Below are 19,794 nucleotides of genomic sequence, written 5' to 3'. Positions count from 1 at the left end.
TTTGTCATACTTTAACATATATTGCATTGGAGCTATCTTTTAGAAAGGTATTTATTTATTATTATTTTGGTCACACCGTGCAGCACGCGGGATCTTAGTTCCCCAACCAGGGATCAAACCTGTGCCTCCTGCATTGGGAGCTCAGAGTCTTAACCACTGGACCGCCAGGGAAATCCCTGGAGCTATCTTTATAGGGTGGAATTGGATCACCTTGATGTAATAGAAAGAGTACTGGCCACCAAGTTGTACAACTATGATGTTGGGGAGGCTGCTTAACCTCTTTGGGCCTGGTTTCCTCTCCCATAAAATGAAGGGCCTTTCTGAACAAGTCCAGAGGACCAGAGTATCTTATCATATCACAGGCTCACCTGTTACAGAGCTCTGGGCCAAGGCCCTCGTGATGATCTTGCAAAGGGACTCCGCTGTCTGTGCCTAGGTCAGTTTTGCCCAATTCACAGTGCTTTGACATGAGAGGGAATTGCATAAATGTGTATTCTTTGTTTTACATTCGTCTTGGAATGACAGATTATAGCTCCTGCAGAAGGAAAACAAAGAAGGAATTACATTGCTCTGCCATTGACTCATGCTAGATGTCAAACTGAGGCGCCTGCAAAACGCAAGCACATGCAAGCTAAACGAACAGATTGTGGCAATATTTAAAAATATCACAACTCTCTAAATAAGAAGCAGTTCTGATAAGCCTATTTGGAATTCATGCAAAATACCCATAAACTCTGAAAATCTGAATTGTACATTGCCAAGGTAAATTACTCTGTGCAGTAATTATAGATAAAGGCATATTGGATTATATGAAAATATGTCTCCCTTGGTTTACAGATAACCCTCTCTCCTGGGCCTCTTCCTTTCTGCACTGTTGCTTTTTTAGTCTCCTTTGTTTGCTCCTTCCTCCTCATTCCGTTTAAATGTCTCTATTCCTCCGGGCTTCTGATTTTGCCCCTAAAGCCTTGTGACTTTACAAGCTCTCCCAGCCTGTTTTATCTTCTCTAATCACTTTAACTGTTATCGGTAACTTGATGACCTCTTTAATCAGAATCTGCAGACCTGATTTATTTTCTGGGCTTTAAAAGGAGCTTCTACTGGCTATATGACTTTTTAACTCGTTATTTTTCTCCACCATAAACACGCCTGTCCCCCTTCGCGTCCTACCCCATACCCGGTAGCCCTCTACCGCAATTAATGGCGTCACTCACTAGACGGTAAATGACGAGAGAGCAGGGACCATGTCTGTCTTATCCACCGTTGTACCCCCAGGGCCCAGTGCAGTGCCTGGCACCCAGTGAGCATTGTTGAAGAAGTGATGAATCCATCTGGTATTCCAAACTAGGAACCTTGGAATCATTCCGGATGCCTCTGTCCCCCTTGCTACCTATACCCAGTCTGGGACCTGTGGGACTTATTACCTAAAAGACTTTCACATTAAAAAGAAAAAGGCTTTCACATTTGGCCCCTGATCTCCACTGCCACCGCTTTAATTCAGCACTTATCATCGATCTCCTGGATCCTTGCAGGAGCTTCCTCATTGGTCTTTCTCTGGCTGGCTTTTTCCCAGGTCATCACATCTGACCTTCAGGGTGATCTTCCTAAAGTGTGAATCTAATCAGATTACTCTTAGGCTCCCCTTCACTTAAACAGAGTTTGCAATCTGGCAGCCTCAACCCGGAGTCTATACAGTGTTTTGAGAAAATGAGAATTACTGCATTTCATTGATTCTAAGATGCACATTTTTTCACATTTTAGCACCTCTGAAATTGGAACGTGCCTTAAAATCGATGGAGTGTCATAGTTTGATGGGTGGCTTTTTTCTTTCTTATTCGTACATAAAATAATAATACACCTTGTAATCGATGGCATGTTATAATTTGTAGACGTATACTCATACTGACATTTTAAAATAGGGAGATTTTACATAAAAGTATGTCAGTTTCTCTTGAAAAATTACACTGGGTAACAGTGGGCCAGGATTTCTGGATGACAGCCTAAGAGGGAGCTACTGGTAAGTAGCAGCTGCCTCATTTAGACAAGAACTCTCTAGAATGTCCCATCATTTCCACCTAGGCTGCTTTATTCATTTATATTATGTACTCCAGCCTATGTAAGCATTTGAAATTGCAATCCCTAACTGACAGATTAAAGTATGACTTCTTTGCTGCGATTTTCAAGAACAGTCACACTTGGCACCAATCTGCCTCCTCAGGTTCACATCCCCATCCCCTGCTCTATACACCCTCTATCCCCTAGTCTCAGGAAACATTACTCAAATGTAACCTGCTTCCGAGTGCCCTGGAATGCCTTTCTCCACTTTGTATGCTCTAGGAAGCATTACCTGACTTGCCCTGGTAGGGCTCATATCCTTCTGGGCTCCAACAGCACACGGCATATCTCTGTACCTACACCTCCTGTCTTGAAATTATTTGTGGACGGGCCCGTGTCCCTCATTGCACTGTGAACCTGGTAGGGAAATGAATCAGAATGTATTCATTGTTGTATCCCTGCCTCGTAGCTAGAACTTGCTCAGTAAGTATCTGTTAAGTAAAGGATGGATGGGGTGCGTTTTCTCACTGGGATCTCTGTTTTTTGAGTTTTGCCCATGTATAGAGAGCTAAAAGTGAAGTCAGAGGGAAAGGCAAGTGTTTTCCGTAGTGCTCGTAGTTTACAGCAGCAGACACTGCTTCTGGCTGTGCTTTGAGAAGGCCCTTGGCAATCAGAGTCAGCCCATGGGGACTTTAATATCTACAGACCCAAAGGTGCTAAGCCAGAGCCAGCTCTGAAGTTTTTTAAAAAATTTATTTTTAAATTAGTGTACAGTAAAACCGACTTGTTGTACAGTTCTGTGAATTTTAACACGTGGGTAGATTAGTGTTACCACCACCATAATCAGGATACAGAACATCGCCTCCAAAACTCCCTCTTGCTATTCCTTTGTAGTCATATCCCCCCCCCACCCCATAAACCTTGGCAACCATTAATCAGTTCTCCATTACTACAGTTTTGTCTTTTCGAGAATGTCATATAAGTGTACTCAACGTTTTAAGCCTGGCTTCTTTCAGCATAATGCCTTTGAGATTCATCCAGCTTGTGTGTATCAGTAGTTTGTTCCTTTTTATTGGTAAATAACATTCCATTGTATGGATGTCCCACAGTTTGTGTATCCATTCACCCACTGAAGAACATTTGGGCTGTTTTCGGTATTTGACCATATGAACCTGTGTACAGGTTTTTGTATGAATATAAGCTTTCATTCCTTTGGAGTAAATATCCACGATGGGTAGGATTGCTATGTCATATGGCAAGTGCCATATGCATGTTCAACTGTATGAAAAACTACCAAACTATTTTTTTCAGAGTGGCTGCACCATTTTGCATTCCCACCAGCAAAGTATAAGAGTTCTAGTTGCTCCATATCCTAGCCAGCACTGGATATTATTAGGATTTTTAAAAAATCTAATAGGTGTGCAGTGTTAGCTCACTGTGCTTTTTTTAACATCTTTATTGGAGTATAATTGCTTTACAATGGTGTGTTAGTTTCTGCTTTATGACAAAGTGAATCAGCTATACATATACATATATCCCCATATCTCCTCCCTCTTTCGTCTCCCTCCCTCCCACCCTCCCTATCCCACCCCTCTAGGTGGTCACAAAGCACCGAGCTGATCTCCCTGTGCTATGTGGCTGCTTCCAACAAGCTATCTATTTTACATTTGGTAGTGTATGTAAGTCCATGCCACTCTCTCACTTCGTCCCAGCTTATCCTTCCCTCTCCCCATATCCTCAAGTCCATTCTCTAGTAGGTCTCTGTCTTTATTCCTGTTTTACCCCTAGGTTTTTCATGACATTTTTTTTTCTTAAATTCCATATATATGTGTTAGCTTTGTTTTTCACTTAAAAACATTTGTTTTTCTCTTTCTGATGTACTTCACTCTGTATGACAGACTCTAGGTCCATCCACCTCACTACAAATAACTCAATTTTGTTTCTTTTTATGGCTGAGTAATATTCCATTGTATATATGTGCCACATCTGCTTATCCATTCATCTGTTGATGGACACTTAGGTTGCTTCCATGTCCTGGCTATTGTACATAGAGATGCAATGAACATTGAAAAATATGGAACGCTTCACGAATTTGCATGTCATCCTTGCTCAGGGGCCATGCTAATCTTCTCTGTATCGTTCCAGTTTTAGTATATGTGCTGACGAAGCAAGCACTCTCACTGTGCTTCTGATTTTAATTTCTGCTTCCTTGAATCCTGTCTGGGGGAATTGGAGGGGAAAAAATGGTCAACTCACGACCAGCGTGGTGGTACTTCAAACTCTGATCTTCCTCAGTATGCCTTCTGGTTTTTACTTTCTAGAGTCCTTGTGTTACTTATTTATTGCTGTATAACAAATTACAAAAAACTTAGAGGCTTAAAACGCTCATTTGTGATCTCACAGCTTCTGTGGGTCATGAATCTGGACAAAGCTTACATGGGCCCTCTACTTCAGGATCTCTCACAAGCTGCTACAATCAAGGTGTTGGCTGGGCTGCAGTCATCTTAAGGCTTAATTGGGGAAGGATCTGCTTCCAAGCTCACGTGGTTGTTGGCAAGATTCAGTTCCTTGAGGTCTGACTGACGGCCTCAGTTCCTTCCTGGCTTTTGGCCAGAGACTTCCCTCAGTCCTGTGTCATGTGGGCCTCTCCAACACGGCAGCTTACTTCATCAAAAGCGCACGAGTTGTGAAGGCAATAGAGAGAGTCTGCTAGCAAGACAGAAAGGCACAGTCTTTCATAAGTCACGGAAGTGACAGGCCAACACATTTGCCATATTCTGTTGATTAGAAGGCAGTCACTAGGTCAAGCCTTATACTGAAAGGGAGTAGATTACACAAAGGCACGAACACCAGGAGGCAGGGATCATTAGGAGCCATCTTGGAATTTGCCAGTCTTCAAATAGCTGGTCCATGGATTCTGTCCAGGTTTTGGGTTTTTTAAAAGATAAATTTATTTATTTTATTTATTTATTTTTGGCTGTGTTGGGTTTTCATTGCTGTGCGCGGGCTTTCTCTAGTTGCGGTGAGCGGGGGCTACTCTTCGTTGCGGTGCGCGGGCTTCTCATTGCGGTGGCTTCTCTTGTTGCAGGCACACGGGCTTCAGTTGTTGCGGCTTGCGGGCTCTAGAGCGCAGGCTCAGTAGTTGTGGTGCAGTGGCTTAGTTGCTCCGTGGCATGTGGGATCTTCCCGGACCAGGGTTCGAACCCGTGTCCCCTGCATTGGCAGGAGGATGCTTAACCAGTGCGCCACCAGGGAAGCCCTCTGTCCAGGTTTTATAGCTTCATTCCATGGGAGAGACAGGGTAGAGTGAGTAGAGTGTCCTTATTCCCTCTTACTCTCTCTGAAGATTTTTCATTTGATTTATGAACATTCAAGGTTAATGTAAGGAGTTTTTTTGTTTATTTTGTTTTGCTTTGTTTTAAACTCAAGCCATCTAGGACATAGCTAGGGTTAGATGATCAGTGGTCAAAATTTAAATTCTGGTATCTACTAATCTTGTATTTATTAAGTCACAACCATGGAAAGCTCAACTTTTGTACCCAAGATGGAGCCTTTCAATGATGAATTTATAAACTTCAACACAGGACAGCTATTTCAGCTTGTCCTTGTGGCTGCTGACCAGGTGACCCCAATAGACAGATCTGCCCAGCCCTGGCCTTTATGAATTCCTTTCACCTGATAGTGACTTATAACCCACCTTTGATTTATTTTAATAACTTTCTAATGACTTGCCAAATATGGCCTCGCTTTTCTCCTACTTACTGTGGTTTTTCAGTACCCAGAACTCATCCCTGGAAATATGCTTGATCCTTTCTCTTTATGAAAATGTAAAACTACTTAGTATTCCTTCCCTCTCTTCAAAAGGAAGCAGGCTCTTTTTTTTTTTTTTTTTTTTTTTTTTGGCGGTACGCGGGCCTCTCACTATTGTGGCCTCTCCTGTTGCGGAGCACAGGCTCCGGACGCTCAAGCTCAGCGGCCATGGCTTACGGGCTCAGCCGCTCCGCCGCATGTGGGATCTTCCCAGACTGGGGCACGAACCCGTGTCCCCTGCATCGGCAGGCGGACTCTCAACCACTGCACCACCAGGGAAGCTCCAGGAATCAGGCTCTTTAAATCAAGGTTCTTCAAATGTTTTTGATCATGAACCTGTCGCAGTGAAAGCTTTTTGAGAATGGACTTCTGATACAGTTATATTTATTTATTTACAACTAATACTACTGAACTCATATTTTGATTACATTACCAAACATAGAGGAAAATAGAAAATTCAGAAAGAATAAGAAAATATGAGTTCTAATATTTTGCTTTCTATTGTCCAACATACCTGTGTATTTTCTGTGGGGCAGGTACCTCAGTTTGGAGACTGCTAGGTGCTAGAAAGCTGGGTCCCCTGTTTCTTGTTTGTACGAAATAGGCTTCATTCAGCCTCCTTGACCTTCCTGGAGTTCCAAAGGGCAGATTCAAACAGTTGCTAATCAGGGAAGGGAGGGAATGCAGAAACAGGGAAGGAGCAGTCAAGAAACAACAGTGCAGCCAGGGTCGTGGTGCCTCCTCGAGTAATACACTAACAATACCTTTGAGTTCTTCTGCAGGGAACTAAGGCCCCCACCCAGGTGGAGGATGGTAACTTCAGGCTGAGCACAAGCTCCCAGGAACTCTGCCCTGTTACCTCACCACCAACCAATCAGAATAAAGTCTGAACACATTGGAAGATAAGGAAGACTCTGACCACCCTCCCCAAATGATTCTCCCTTTAAAAACTTTCATGGTTGAACAGAATCTTCAGAATTGGTTTTTGGACACTAGTCCACCTTCTCCCCAGGTTGCCGGCCTCCTGAATAAAGCAGCCTTTCCTTTCCAACCAACACTCATCTCTCGAGTATTGGCTTTCAAGCAGGCAGCTGAACCTGAGTTTGGTAACAGCCCCAGCACCAGAGGGCTAGCTGAGAGTTGTCAGAGCTGGGAGGCCAGCCCCATCTGAGCTCCCCACTTTGGCGCTATCAGGGCCATGAGTGGGCAGACACCTGAAGTACTCAGCACCAAATAGATCTGCACACGTCATTTCTTTTCTCAGTCTATTCCCAAGTCCAGCTGCTTTGCCTAGATTCTAGTATATTCCCCAGGGTGTGTCATGACCAATTATAGGAGCTGCCTATTAGAATGACTTTTCCTTGGTAGAAGTTAGAACTGTGGCCAGCTTCAGGAAGCTTGTGAAATAGTAGAGGTTTGCCTGCAATGCCCAGTTTCTTCCTCGTGAGGAAACCAGTCTTCTCTGTTCCTCTATAGCTTGCTACTACCATAGACTAACTGAGCATCCTGGTTTGGGTTCCCTCAGAAGCTGACCCTGAGACAAGCATTTGAGACCAAGTTTATTTGGAAGGTGAAGGCAAACCCAGTAGGGGAGTGGGGAAGTGAGAAAGGAAGGAGAGACCACCAAGACAGCCAAGAAAGAGTAAGTCCAGCCTGCAGAGGTGGAGAGGCCACCATTTTTCAATCACAGCAGATGGACAGTTTTCTCTATCTGCTTATAAGTCTAATTGCAGCATTATAATTAGGGACTCACTTCATTCTGATTTTTGTTTCACCTCTCCCATTTCACATTCTTGTTAAGTACATATCTACAGGAACACTCTCTTTTCTTCTGGTTAACTCCTAACTTCTGGCTGTGAAATCATCAGGTCTCAGTGCATCACTTCTTCTAGAAAGCCTTGCTTCATCGCCCTTTCTGGGGTGGGGCTCTTTCTCTGTGCCTCATACCTGTCCTATTAGAGACTTTGTCATACCATATTGCTTTCATTTATTCATGTAATAAATATCAATTATGCGCCTGGCACTGTTTTAGATTCCTGGAGCTTATATTCCAATAGGGGAGTTACTTTTTATTTGTAATTTTATTTTGATTTCTTATTTACCTATGTGTTTACCTCACCTAATCATATCCATTTTGTTCACCATTTATGTCCTTGCTTCTCAGCACAGTGCCTGCCACATAGAGGGAGCTCAATAAAAATGTGTTGAATTGAGTAGAAGAGCCCAGTGCATCTTAGTTCAGGATGATTTGATATTTCTATGGCCTTTTCCAAGGGGGAAATTGAACTCTCACCTTTCCTATTGGCTGTTTTCATACAATGATGTGCCCATTGATAGATAAATTGACCCAACTTGCCTGCTGGGGGTATAAATCTGTTTTTGAGTGAGTTAATGGTATTTTGCCCATCATTTTTTCTTTTTTCAGGCTGGGAGAACATAGCCCTGCCTAGCTGGAGGAAAGTCAGAGAACATCTGCAAAGAGGCTGGAAGCTTCATTTTGCAGACACACAAGGGGCTGACTGAAGCAGTATAGTGTAATGATCATAAGTAGAGGTTCTAGAGTCAAAGTGCCCGAGTTCAAATCCCAACTCTTGCCACTCGCTTGCTGTTTGACTTTGGGCTATAGTTCCTAATGCGTAATTAGGGATAATAATAGTATATACCTTATAGGATGGTGTGTGAATTAAATAAGATTAACACCTTTAAAATTAACAAGTGACTAGAATATGGTAAGTGCTCAATAAATGTTATTATCATTATTGTGATTTGTTCCCATACATCAATGCTGGTTCATTTAACAATTGGAAGCTGGCTACAGGACTCTTTGTGGTGCTCAAAGTAACATTTTAGTGTTCTTCATACAGTGGAAAAATATGGTGAAGTTCTTCATTTTAAGCAAATTCTAAATTTTAGCCAAATCACATAAAGGTCACAGCCAATCCAATTCATGGTCCAGAGACTGGCTGTTAAAATAACCACCTAAATCATGAGTTCTTTCCATGATTAAACAAATATTTAGTGAGTACTGTAGGGGCAGAAAAATTTTCCCTTCTTCCCTTCTAGGTTCTTTGGCTAGTCTAATGGTTAAATTGATATAAGACAGATTAACAGGAGAAAAACAAATTAATTATGTACACATGGGAATCCCATAAAGATATGAAGACTCAAAAGGTAGCCAGATAATTGGAGCTTATATAACGTCCTGAGCTAAGGAAAAGGGTGGGGGACTGGGGATACAAACAAAAGGAAAGCCATTCGCAGGAAGGCAGAGGAGAGGTTTGGAAAATAGAGGTTGCTCTGTAATGCAGATAAGTTTGTTAGGTAAAAAGGTATCTCTGGTAATAGTTCTTTTCCTGGTACAGGGCCCCTTTCCAATGTAAATTTAGGCAGTTGAGGGGGAGGTAAAGAACTTTTCCTGAATCTGTTGGGTTTTTGATTGCCTTTAGCTCAAAATAATTCTCATGCCAAAGTGGCATATTTTGGGTGGCAAAACCTGCTCCCCTTCAGTACCTCTTATGCATTTGGAGCTGGAGATGCCAAGAAGAATGAAATGGATCCTTTTCCTTCAGGATTTCACATGTAAAAGGACAAATTACAGCACACTTTGGAAAGTTCTATAATTGGACACACACATGGCTTTGAGAGCCAGAAGACAGAATGACTAAGTCCCCTTTGGCGATTCAGGAAAGGCTTCACGCAGAGGAGGTGACATTTGAACAACTGTATCTAGACATAGCCATCATTTAATCACGTGGATTGAATAGGCCTTTGGCTGGAAACCCAGCCATATAGTGACATTGTCCACTATTTTTGGGGAGCCTGGGTAATTATATTCTCATTTACAGTGTGTATGGCAGCCTCACATCAGGTTCTAATCTTGGAGTCCCTGCCATGGAAACCTATACATTTGTATTAGCTCATAATGAGGCCCTCTGACAATATTTAATATGCTAATAGGAGCACAGAAGCCCAGAACTGCCTTTCCAGTTATTTTTAAAGTGACTCCATTAGATTAAATAGTAAGCTAGGTAACCACTTTACTGGATCTCCTGTGGTTCTCAATTGCAGAAAGGAATTGACTAAAGACCAGCTTGGGTGGGGTTATGAAATGATTATGGCTGGAGACCTTTAAATCCTAGCTCACGATGCCTAAGGCCAGTAAGCTCAAAAATACATACACTGTGTAACCAGTTAGGAAGAGTTTGGGAGGAATATTGCTGTTGGCGCAGCTGCAGTCAGCATGAGACTCTAGGAACAAGATCGCTCGCCTCCGGATAGCCTCAAAGGACAGCAGAACTGAGGCTGGTGACATCCAGTACTGACACTGGCACTTCAGTTTTTCAGTCATGTCTTCCTCGTCTTCCTTCTCAAACTCAGCAAAATCACAGGTCAACTTTCCTTTTCCGTTTTGCTGATGATGGGAGGTGAATCTCCCTCTCACAGATATTTTTTTTTACCGAGCAAGGGCTCGTGTGCCCGTGGCGCCGAAAGCCAAACTCTGACAGCGGGTGTTTGTAGCAAAGTAAGGGTTTATTGCAGGGTGCCACTCAAGGAGAACGGGCAGCTTATGCTCAAAAGACCTGGACTCCCTGATGGCTTTCAGGCAAGGGTTTTTAAAGACAGTGTTAAGGGAGAGGGTCATAGGATGCATGATCAGCTTGTGGAGCTTCCTCTGATTGGTTGGTGGTGAGGTAGCAGGGTGGTGTTTCAGGAATCTCAACCTTCTGCTTCCAGCCAGTGTGGTGTCTACATACCTGTGGTCAGCAGGGAGTCACCATCCTCCGCTGGGTAAGGGGTCTTAGTTTCTGCCGAACAGCTCAGAGATATACATCAGATTATCTGTATCCCTTCAGGAGGAGCTAGGAGTCCTGTGACTGTTGTCCTCATCATTAACTGCTTGCGTCTGCTCTTTGGAACTCAGAGAAGCCTAGGAGACTAAAGCCTTTCTCTACGAACAAGAAACAGGGGACATGGAGGGGCTTTTGTACCTGGGAGGGCCCCTGCAGGGTCCTGCTCAGTTTCAATCCTCCCTTTTCTTTGGTACTCCTCAACTTGAGGGGAACAGGTGCAGGGCAAGAAAGGGAATAAAGTTTGGGATAGAGAGTTTAATCATAAACTCCACAGAGGAACTCAGTGTTAGGGGGACTCCATTTCACGTTCTTCAACCAGCAGCTAATTGAATAACTGGAAGAATAAAAATGTCATAGAAATGAATTTGCAGTATGGCACCCAAAGGTTACTGTCTTAAACCCATGCCTTTTCAAATCCTAAGGAGTAATGTTTAGTGTTCCCACTTCCTTTTTTTTTTTTCTTGCGGTACGCGGGCCTCTCACTGTTGTGGCCTCTCCCGTCGCGGAGCCCAGGCTCTGGACGCGCAGGCTCAGCAACCATGGCTCACGGGCCCAGCCGCTCCGCAGCATGTGGGATCTTCCCGGACCGGGGCATGAACCCGCGTCCCCTGCATCGGCAGGCGGACTCTCAACCACTGCACCACCAGGGAAGCCCCCACTTCCTTTTCTTAATCGTGCCCAGGTTACTCTAATGTTTCCTAAAAATGATCCTCAGTTGACCTAAAGAGTCAGCTACTAAGTGCTTTTCTGCCCTTATTTACCAAAATTTATTTTGTATTTTGTACTGATCAGATTGTTTATGCAAACAGTGACCTGGTCCCCTTGGAAGCAGTCATGTGACCACAGCGCATTACTTGAGTGCATCCGTTTATCTCTTCACTGGGAACAGGGCAGGGTTGGGGCAGACAGCTGCGGCTCACGGGCCAGCCCAGCCTCTCCTGGATCTACGGCTCTGGGTTCACCTTCCAGGCTGAAAGGCAAAGTCTGTTCGAGTTATTTCTTTGTGTGTATGCATGCGTATTTGTTTTTGTTTTAGTTTTAATTTATTTATTTGTTTATTTTTGGCTGCATTGGGTCTTCGTTGCTGCCCACGGGCTTTCTCTAGTTGTGGCGAGCAGGGACTACTCTTTGTTGCAGTCTGCGGGCTTCTCATCGCGGTGGCTTCTCTTATTGCAGAGCACGGGCTCTAGGCGTACAGGCTTCAGTAGTTGTGGCAGGCGGGCTTCAGTAGTTGTGGCACACGGGCTCAGTAGTTGTGGCTTGCGGGCTCTAGAGCGCAGGCTCAGTAGTCGTGGAGCACGGGCTTAGTTGCTCCGTGGCATGTGGGATCTTCCAGGACCAGGGCTCGAACCCATGTCCCCTGCATTGGCAGGCGGACTCTGAACTACTGCGCCACCAGGGAAGTCCCTGTATTTGTTTTTTGATTTGTTTAAACAAGAGCTCTCCCTGCAGAGAGCTGCAGAAATGTGAGATGTATGGAGCGTGTGTGTGTGTTAAGTATGTGTAGGGGGATGCTCCAGAGAGAGCTGGAATTGTACCTCTTTTCTTTCAGATCTCTGCATCCTTCACAGAGAAGTTTTTTTCTGATTTTGTTTTTCTTGAAACACCTGGGGTGAGGATAATCCTCTGCATCGGCCAAGCAGAAGGAACAGGTAATATGTTTGTTTGTTCTTAGGTATTTTGGGCAAGCAGAAGTCTACATTATAAACATACATTGTGTAGCAATGGAACAGGAAATGTGTTCTACTTGAAGTTTATTTTATTGCTTTGCAATTTCTCAGAATGATTTTTCTCAAATATGCTGATTACAAATCAGTTGTCATCAGCTTAAAAAGGTATACAGGTGACTTTGCATTCTGAAGGGTTGTAGCCTGTTTCAGATGAACTCCATACTTGGGAAAACTCTGTGGTCACTTGGGTGAGAGCTAGAAAATGAGGGAGGGGATACTTTGAGAAACCCTTCCAGGCCCCTCATGGGTCATTGCCCACTACACAACTTCACGTTCAGAAATCTTCCTTTAGCTCCCTTGCCCTCTTGTTGGCGCAGAGGACCACAGGATTTCCATCTATCTGTAAGAAATGGAAACAGAATTCCTTGCAATGTTCAAGAATTCTCTTTAGTGATTTAGTGCTTCTGTAGATTGATCAAATTGGATCCTGAAACCAAGGCACAGCTAACTTTTTGGTGGACAGACATTTTTGTTCTTTAGGCATGAAACAGAATGGGTCTTTAGTTCTGCCACTGTTCGGCTGTGCCATGGAGTCTGATATTTAATTTCTTAGTCTTAGTTTCTGCATCTCTAATACGGGAGTGAGCAACTTTCCCCTTGAAAGTTGCTGTGAAGATTAACTGGAATAATAGAAATATAAAGTACCCACTGTGCTGGGTAAATAGTCCCTTAATAAATAGTAGTGACTTTAGCTGTTATTACTGGTAAAGCGTTTTCTCAGATCTTAGCGGTCTCAGGGGAAAAGAGTCCTTTTCTCTGTGAGTCTATAATTATCCCAGAACCAGCAGACAGACACCTGTGGGATTTAACCTCTGGGAGGTCCCGGACAGTGCATTCTGAAGGAAGAGATGTGAGCAAACACGTTTTGTTTCAACACGTCAACCACAGTGGGTACCACCTGTGCATGGCTCCTCCTAACTCATCAGCTAAGAAGAATTGCTCTTTGTTCCAGTCGGTTTTTTCCACCATTTATCTTCTCATTAGCCTTTGATACAAGTCTGTAAGGTAGGTGTTATTATCCCTATTTTCTTATGAGAAAACTGAGGTGCAGAGGAATTAATGACTAGCTGAGAAGAATTTAAACTCTGGTTCGTCTGACTTCTAAACCCCAGTGTCCATTGGGCCAGCATTAGGCAGTTAGATTCATATTAGAGATGCATATTAACATCCAGAAAGCTCTGAAGAGTTCTGCAGTAAAGGAACCTGTTTAATCCTACTTCTCCTGAACTTATTTGATGGTGGGACTTTTATTTGGGGGGGGGTCTTATTTCTAGAATCATAAACCACATAGAACTCCTCTTCCACAAACACACTTTGGAAAACCTGGCACTAGGCCTAGCTGCCTCCTGATTACAATCCTGTCTGATAGAACACACACCCTCAGATACATTCTGGTGGTCAGTATCGTTTCTTCCTTTTTCTTACGCTTTCATGGACGCAGGAATAATCACCAGCTCCATCTTACAGAACTCTCTTTATTCATTTAAGACCCCACACAGGAGCAAATGCTACAGTGTTCTACTGGAAGAGTAGTGGTGGAAGGGGCCTATCTAGAGCGGTCTGCCAGGGACTCCTCTACCCGGCTCTATGCCCCTTCATTATCTTTAGTCCACAGACATCAGGCTGTAGAACCTCTGTTTCAATGAATGCCAAAGAGAATGCCGCAGAGTAAGCCTGAAGACGCATCTGTCCTCCATGCTTGTGTCTCACAGTCCAAGGGGGAAGAATTAGATCTGCTCACCTCCCACTCTGGGGGCTGGGGTATGGTGCCAGTTAAATGACTATGGGTTCTGGATTTGGGTTTCTTGGGGCCAAGCTGGAGTACAGATTTCTCACAAAAGTCAGCATCTGTAGGAAAAGCTGAGCTTCTAGCATGGGAAACCACACAAGTCACATCTAGAATGCCAGAGGCGGAGCAGAATCAAGGTCAAGGTGGCTGAGCCAAGGTGTGGACGTTCAATAGAGATGCACTTTGAAAGAAAATCAAGAATGAATAAGAACAACTTGGGGAGGCTGGGCTAGCACTTGGAGGGTGCTTGGAGACCAAGGTTGGGTTGGCTCCAAGGGCCATCTTTTGTTCTTTCCTTGTATTTTCACCTTGGGAAATGAATAGTGGTTAAGATGAAAAGAACTAAACAACGTCAAACAGTTCTCCCCCACTCTACCCTCCCCCGCACCCCCACCCACCCCCCGCCACGCACAGTGAAAACCTTTTAGCAGAAGCCTTGGAAGACTTTCCTTTTGCAGATTATAAGTGTGCCAAGGATGAGTCACTATTTTACGTTTATGCTTTAAAACCACCCTCGGTATATATTGGTAGGGGCAGCAGCACTGAGCAAGTTTCAAGCTGTTATTTGCCAAGATCCACCTTTTAAGTGGTTTATGTCACTGACTACGGCATCCTTGGGTCTTTGTGAATGCTGCAAAGACTACCCACCTCTTGAGCTGGAGAACTCCTTTCAGGCACTAGGGAAATCATTTCTTCAGAGACGTCTTTAGCACGCTGTTTATCTGATGCTGACAGAGGGCAGGGAGTGGAAGAAGCTTAGCTTGTCCCAAATAATGGAAAATTCCCAAATCATTTTTATCAGCTTTGCACCACCCAGGGTTGTCCTCAAAGGGACATACACTGCTTACAAACGTGCGTCCCTCTCAGCCTTTAAGTGGGTGATTGCAGTCTAGGTTGGGTAGTGTATGGGAGTAGTAAGTGGCACCTGGCCTTAACCAGCTCTTGTTTTGGTGAGAATTAAAATGAGCTGACTCTTTTGTTTTGTTTTACCTGTTACCTAAGGAAATTAAATTATTATTATTTAATAATGTAAAAATTCTAATAGCAAATTATTTTTTTCTAATAACCCAAGAATTCTAGAACAATGCTCATTTCTTTCTATCATGATTTAAAGTTTTTCTTTAAAAATGAATATATAAGTACTACCCATTTTCTGGTTTAATAAAAGGCTTTTGTGTAATCAAATAGCATGTATCTGTGCACGAAATGATGGACTAATAATTACTTTTAGCATTAATTTTTTAAAGGACCCTGGCTTAGAAATATGCATTCCCTTATTCATTCATTCATTCATTCATTCATTTGGCATTTATCAAGCACCTGCTATGTGAAATGCACTGTGTAGGTGCCAGAGATTCAAAGAGTATTTAGAAACAAAGGTACCCATGGAGCTTACAGTCTAGCAGAAATATATTCAAGTTTGATGCTTTTTAGTTCCTAGTGAATCTTTTATATGGACTTCTGTTTGTTGTGTAATGAATTGACTGAGGAGTGGCTGAGAACCAAATGCCTTTGGAGAGAGATTGCTTTTTTTTTCTGGAAAAAAAAATTGAGTTTGAAATATATCACTTCCTATCGTAGCATCAGTGTTGCCTACTCAATGCCTAACTCTTATGTATTCATAAAAAGGGGTAGAAAAAAATAGCATAAAGATGGAAGCAAAGCCCAAGGGAGATATGGAGAGCAGTTTTTCTCAAACTGAGATATGGGGAGTGCTTGTGTCGAAGTCCCATGAAGGGTGCACTTTTAATTGCACATTCCCAGGCCCCCTTGGACTGCTTGAATCCAAGTATTGGCAGTAAAGCCTGGGAGTCTGCATTTTAAAATAATCTCCCCTGGTAAGTTTTGTGGTGCTCATATAGGAGAGCATGGATCTAGGCACTTGGAGAAACTCACCGGGACCAAATGAACTACTTCAAAGGGTGAGAAAGAACCCAGCAGACGTGTTCTCATAGGCACTGCAGATAACCTTTGAGAAATGTCTGAGAATGGAGAGAGCAGAGGTGATGAGTAAATAGTGCCCCAATTTCAAAAACAAGCAAAGAGTAGATGCCAGAAGCCACTGCCTTATAAGCCTGACATGACCTCTGGAAAAATTCTGTTCCAAACAGATGGAGTCAAAGCATTTAGAGGCAAATGTGATGATCACTAGGCATCACTATGGGTTCCCTAGAACATTGTCTGCAGTAGAGAATGGCAAACTTTGCTGCACATTAAAATCACCTGGGGAGCTTTTAACGCCCCTGATGCCCAAACCCCACTCAATACCAATTACCTCAGAATCTCTGGGGATGGGACCCAGGCATCACTATGTTTTAAATCCCCAGAGACTAATTTGGTGAGGTGCCGTCTGAGCATTGGGAGTTTTAAAAGCTCCCCAGGTGATGCTAATATGCAACAGAGTTTGACAGCCAGTTTGTCTATATGACTTTAGACAAGGGGCTTGGTTTTCTTGCACTTTGTGTAAATTCTGGGTAATTCTAAAAGTCTACCACCTTTAAACGTCTATAATTCTGTTATTAAAAGTAATGGCAAACTGATTTCCTTCCTTCCTTCCTTTCTTCCTCCTTCCTTCCTTCTTCTCTTCCTCCTCCTCCTCTTTTTCTTCTGCTGCTGCTGGCTAGCCTGGAATGTCAAGGTGTCAAATTATATATCTTAATTTCATTAAAATAGTTAGCGAAATTTACCAGGACGTCTCATAGATAAGTAAGTGGATGCTTACGATGGGTAAATTTACCACCTAACTGAAGGAGTAGGAGAGTGTGAATGTAATGCGTCTGTAGTAACCCTAGAGATTGGTCTGGAGTGGAATGCCACAAGGGTTTTCTGCCCTTGGAGCTGACCCTGTTAACATTTTTTACGCCTGATGTAGATAAGAGAGATATGTAAGAAATGCCTCTCAAATTTGGAAACAACCCAAAGTTTAGGAGGGTTAATTAATTCAATACATAATAGAATCAAGCCTAGCTCTGATCAGAATATCTTTATTAAGGTTATTGTTTTAAAAATATTTCCATAATTCAGATATTTTGCTCATTTTGTTTTGCCCCTTTCTTTCATTGAGTCGCAATCTTGCAGCGTTTAGTGTAGTACTAACGGAAAAATAGGCATGCCTGGCAGAGTCCCAAGTCAGTTGTTCTTTGACTTTGTTACTATCAAGAAATGCAAATAGATTAGCACAGGCTGGTTTGGAGTATCACGAAATAAAGGAAACATCACCCTAAAAAGGCATGAGGTGGGATTACTACAGAAAGGAATTTTGTTGAAAACTCCCATGGAGTGATTGTGGAAGATCCAATGTAACAGTCTCAGCTGAGCCATCGGAAGGCCTGGTGAGTGCAAGGGCAGACTTTGGAGGGGCCTCAGAAATGCCTGGAGAGCTTGTTTGAAAAGGGAACTTCCTGGATTCTGATGCTTTAGTTTCTGGGGAGGCCTTGAAGCCTCCTTTTTTTTTTTTAAAAAAAAAAATAAGTGCCCTGACTGATTCTGAGAAATAGTGTCAAAGAACTCATTTTGATTTGAATTTTGGCATAGTTGTATAAATATGTTGTTGTTGTCTCATAGCCATTCTCCAATTTGTGTTTTTAAAAGCCCAGATAGATTTAACTATTTTGAGCTTAAAAGCAAAACAGTTAAATTATGTCAGATCCTTTCATATCCCATTCCCTATATTTCAATTAGAAAATTGTATGATCTTCCATTTCCATTTTTCTTTTCATTTTAATGCTTTATTTTATAGAGTATTGATCTGACCTAGACACGGGGAAAATGTAATTTATGTGTTGCAGAAAAGCAATGTACAGCTGCTCTGTTGCTGCTTCTGTGTTTTGGAAAATAAACCAGGATTAGACTATGTCTGATCACTTTCCATATCATATGATGAACAGCAGTTGAGAAGAAGCGTAAAATGAATCCTGCTGAGCAGCCCTTAGACACCTTGTTAACGGCCGCTTTCCTTCCTCCCTCGTGTGTCCTCCTCATCAGGATCTGTGACCGAAGTGGATCAGTCAGGAGGGGCTCCTCGCAGAGTAAAGGGAAGCACTTTTCACCCTGTTTTAGAGTGAGAAGTTGATTCATGATTTACAAGACATGGGCTGTGGCACGTCATCTTCAATGAAAGACAAGAAATCTGAGAAAGGTGAGTGCTAGGAGTGCGCCTGTCTTCCTGGATCAAAAGGGGAGAGTGAGCTGGGTTCACCCTCTGCCCCTTTCTCATTTACGCACACAGTTCTCAAGCTGCCCAGAGTGATTTTGCACGAGGCATCATCACTTGAACTGAAGGTTAAATTGGGATAACGTTGGAAACTACCTTTAGGAAGATGTAGCTTTGAATATATGATGTGCCATAAAGTATTATCTGAGAGATATTTTATGTTTGATTTGATTTCAGTTGAAAATGTACCAATATAAAATCTCAATTTAAAACTCAGTGGCAGGGAACAAGAAAGCCTCTCTGTAAATTTATATGTTTATTCAGTACGTTTATAAATAGCTCTATCCATACCTATGTGACATTTGGTAGCATCATTGAATTTTTATTAGATTTTATAACTCGATCAGATTTTTTATAGCTATTCAATACAGAACTTCATGAGATTTGCTTCATGTTTTTAGAATATTCTACGTAGAATTTGAGAAATGCTAGATTATCTGCTTCCTGAAAAGTGTGTTGTTTCTGAATAGATGATGTGCCCCCCACTACCCCCATGTAATTAGAGGCTTCAGTATTTCCTTTGTTTATATTGTACTGATGTTCTTTCTCATAGATACTAGAATCTATTTGAAACTCACTTGAGTGTTTAACGGACATAGTCTCCACATGCAAATTAAACCAGAAACAAACAAGCTGCGGTGCTTGTGTGAATAACTTGCTCTTAAACTCCATTCCTTTGTTATCTAGGTTATAGATAATTTTCCCAATTTCTGTTCCACATCTTGGTTTTAGCAGTTTACTCAGGCTTAAGATGCGGAGTTTAGGATACAGAGTATTCTATTCTAATTAGTGTGGAATGTTTTCCTTTGGGAATCACATGTTGGTCTCTCTCCCAGCTGACTTGTGCCAGTGAGTTAGCAAGTTAATCTCTGACAGTGGGGCAACAGGAGATGCACTAACTCTTTCAGATCTGTAAGCATGTCATGAAATAAATCTTTCAAAAGCTCTAACTGAACTAATTCCATGGTAGTAATTTATTATGAGAGTAAAGAGAGTTATTCTCTTTTTATATCTAAGCTTACCCAGAGTTTTAAAAATTTAGCCAAATTTCTTAGGTTAAAAAAAACGTAGGGCTTCCCTGGTGGCGCAGTGGTTGAGAGTCCGCCTGCCGATGCAGGGGACACGGGTTCGTGCGCCGGTCCGGGAAGATCCCACATGCCGTGGAGCAGCTGGGCCCGTGAGCCATGGCCGCTGAGCCTGCGTGTCCAGAGCCTGTGCTCCGCAACAGGAGAGGCCACAACAGTGAGAGGCCCACATACCACAAAAACAAAACAAAACAAAACATAAAAACGTAAACGTAAATTCTCTCTTTTTGAAATACTTTTCAGCTTTTAAAATGTTGCATGCAAA

At 42.7% G+C, this 19,794-nt stretch overlaps 1 protein-coding gene and 1 non-coding gene across 2 annotated transcripts in view; one reads left to right on the top strand and one right to left on the bottom strand.

The window, feature by feature from the left end:
* The window catches only part of PPEF1 (protein phosphatase with EF-hand domain 1), a 145,049-nt gene that overhangs the window by 11,166 nt on the left and 114,089 nt on the right, over nt 1-19,794 (top strand). Inside the window, exons 3-4 of the mRNA XM_060137592.1 lie at nt 12,265-12,364; nt 18,216-18,369. Of these exons, the coding sequence (XP_059993575.1) occupies nt 18,321-18,369 (49 nt within the window). The 5' untranslated portion in view covers nt 12,265-12,364; nt 18,216-18,320. The remainder of the gene's footprint in view (nt 1-12,264; nt 12,365-18,215; nt 18,370-19,794) is intronic.
* LOC132514189 (U6 spliceosomal RNA) lies at nt 4,121-4,227 on the bottom strand. Its single transcript, XR_009538677.1, has one exon. It is a non-coding gene; the product is annotated as a U6 spliceosomal RNA (small nuclear RNA).

The sequence above is a fragment of the Lagenorhynchus albirostris genome, chromosome X, assembly GCF_949774975.1.
Source record: "Lagenorhynchus albirostris chromosome X, mLagAlb1.1, whole genome shotgun sequence".
In the NCBI taxonomy this organism is placed as follows: Eukaryota; Metazoa; Chordata; class Mammalia; order Artiodactyla; family Delphinidae; genus Lagenorhynchus; species Lagenorhynchus albirostris.
The sequence above is the reverse complement of the archived record's forward strand: the minus strand, read 5'-3'. Positions and strand labels throughout refer to the sequence as shown.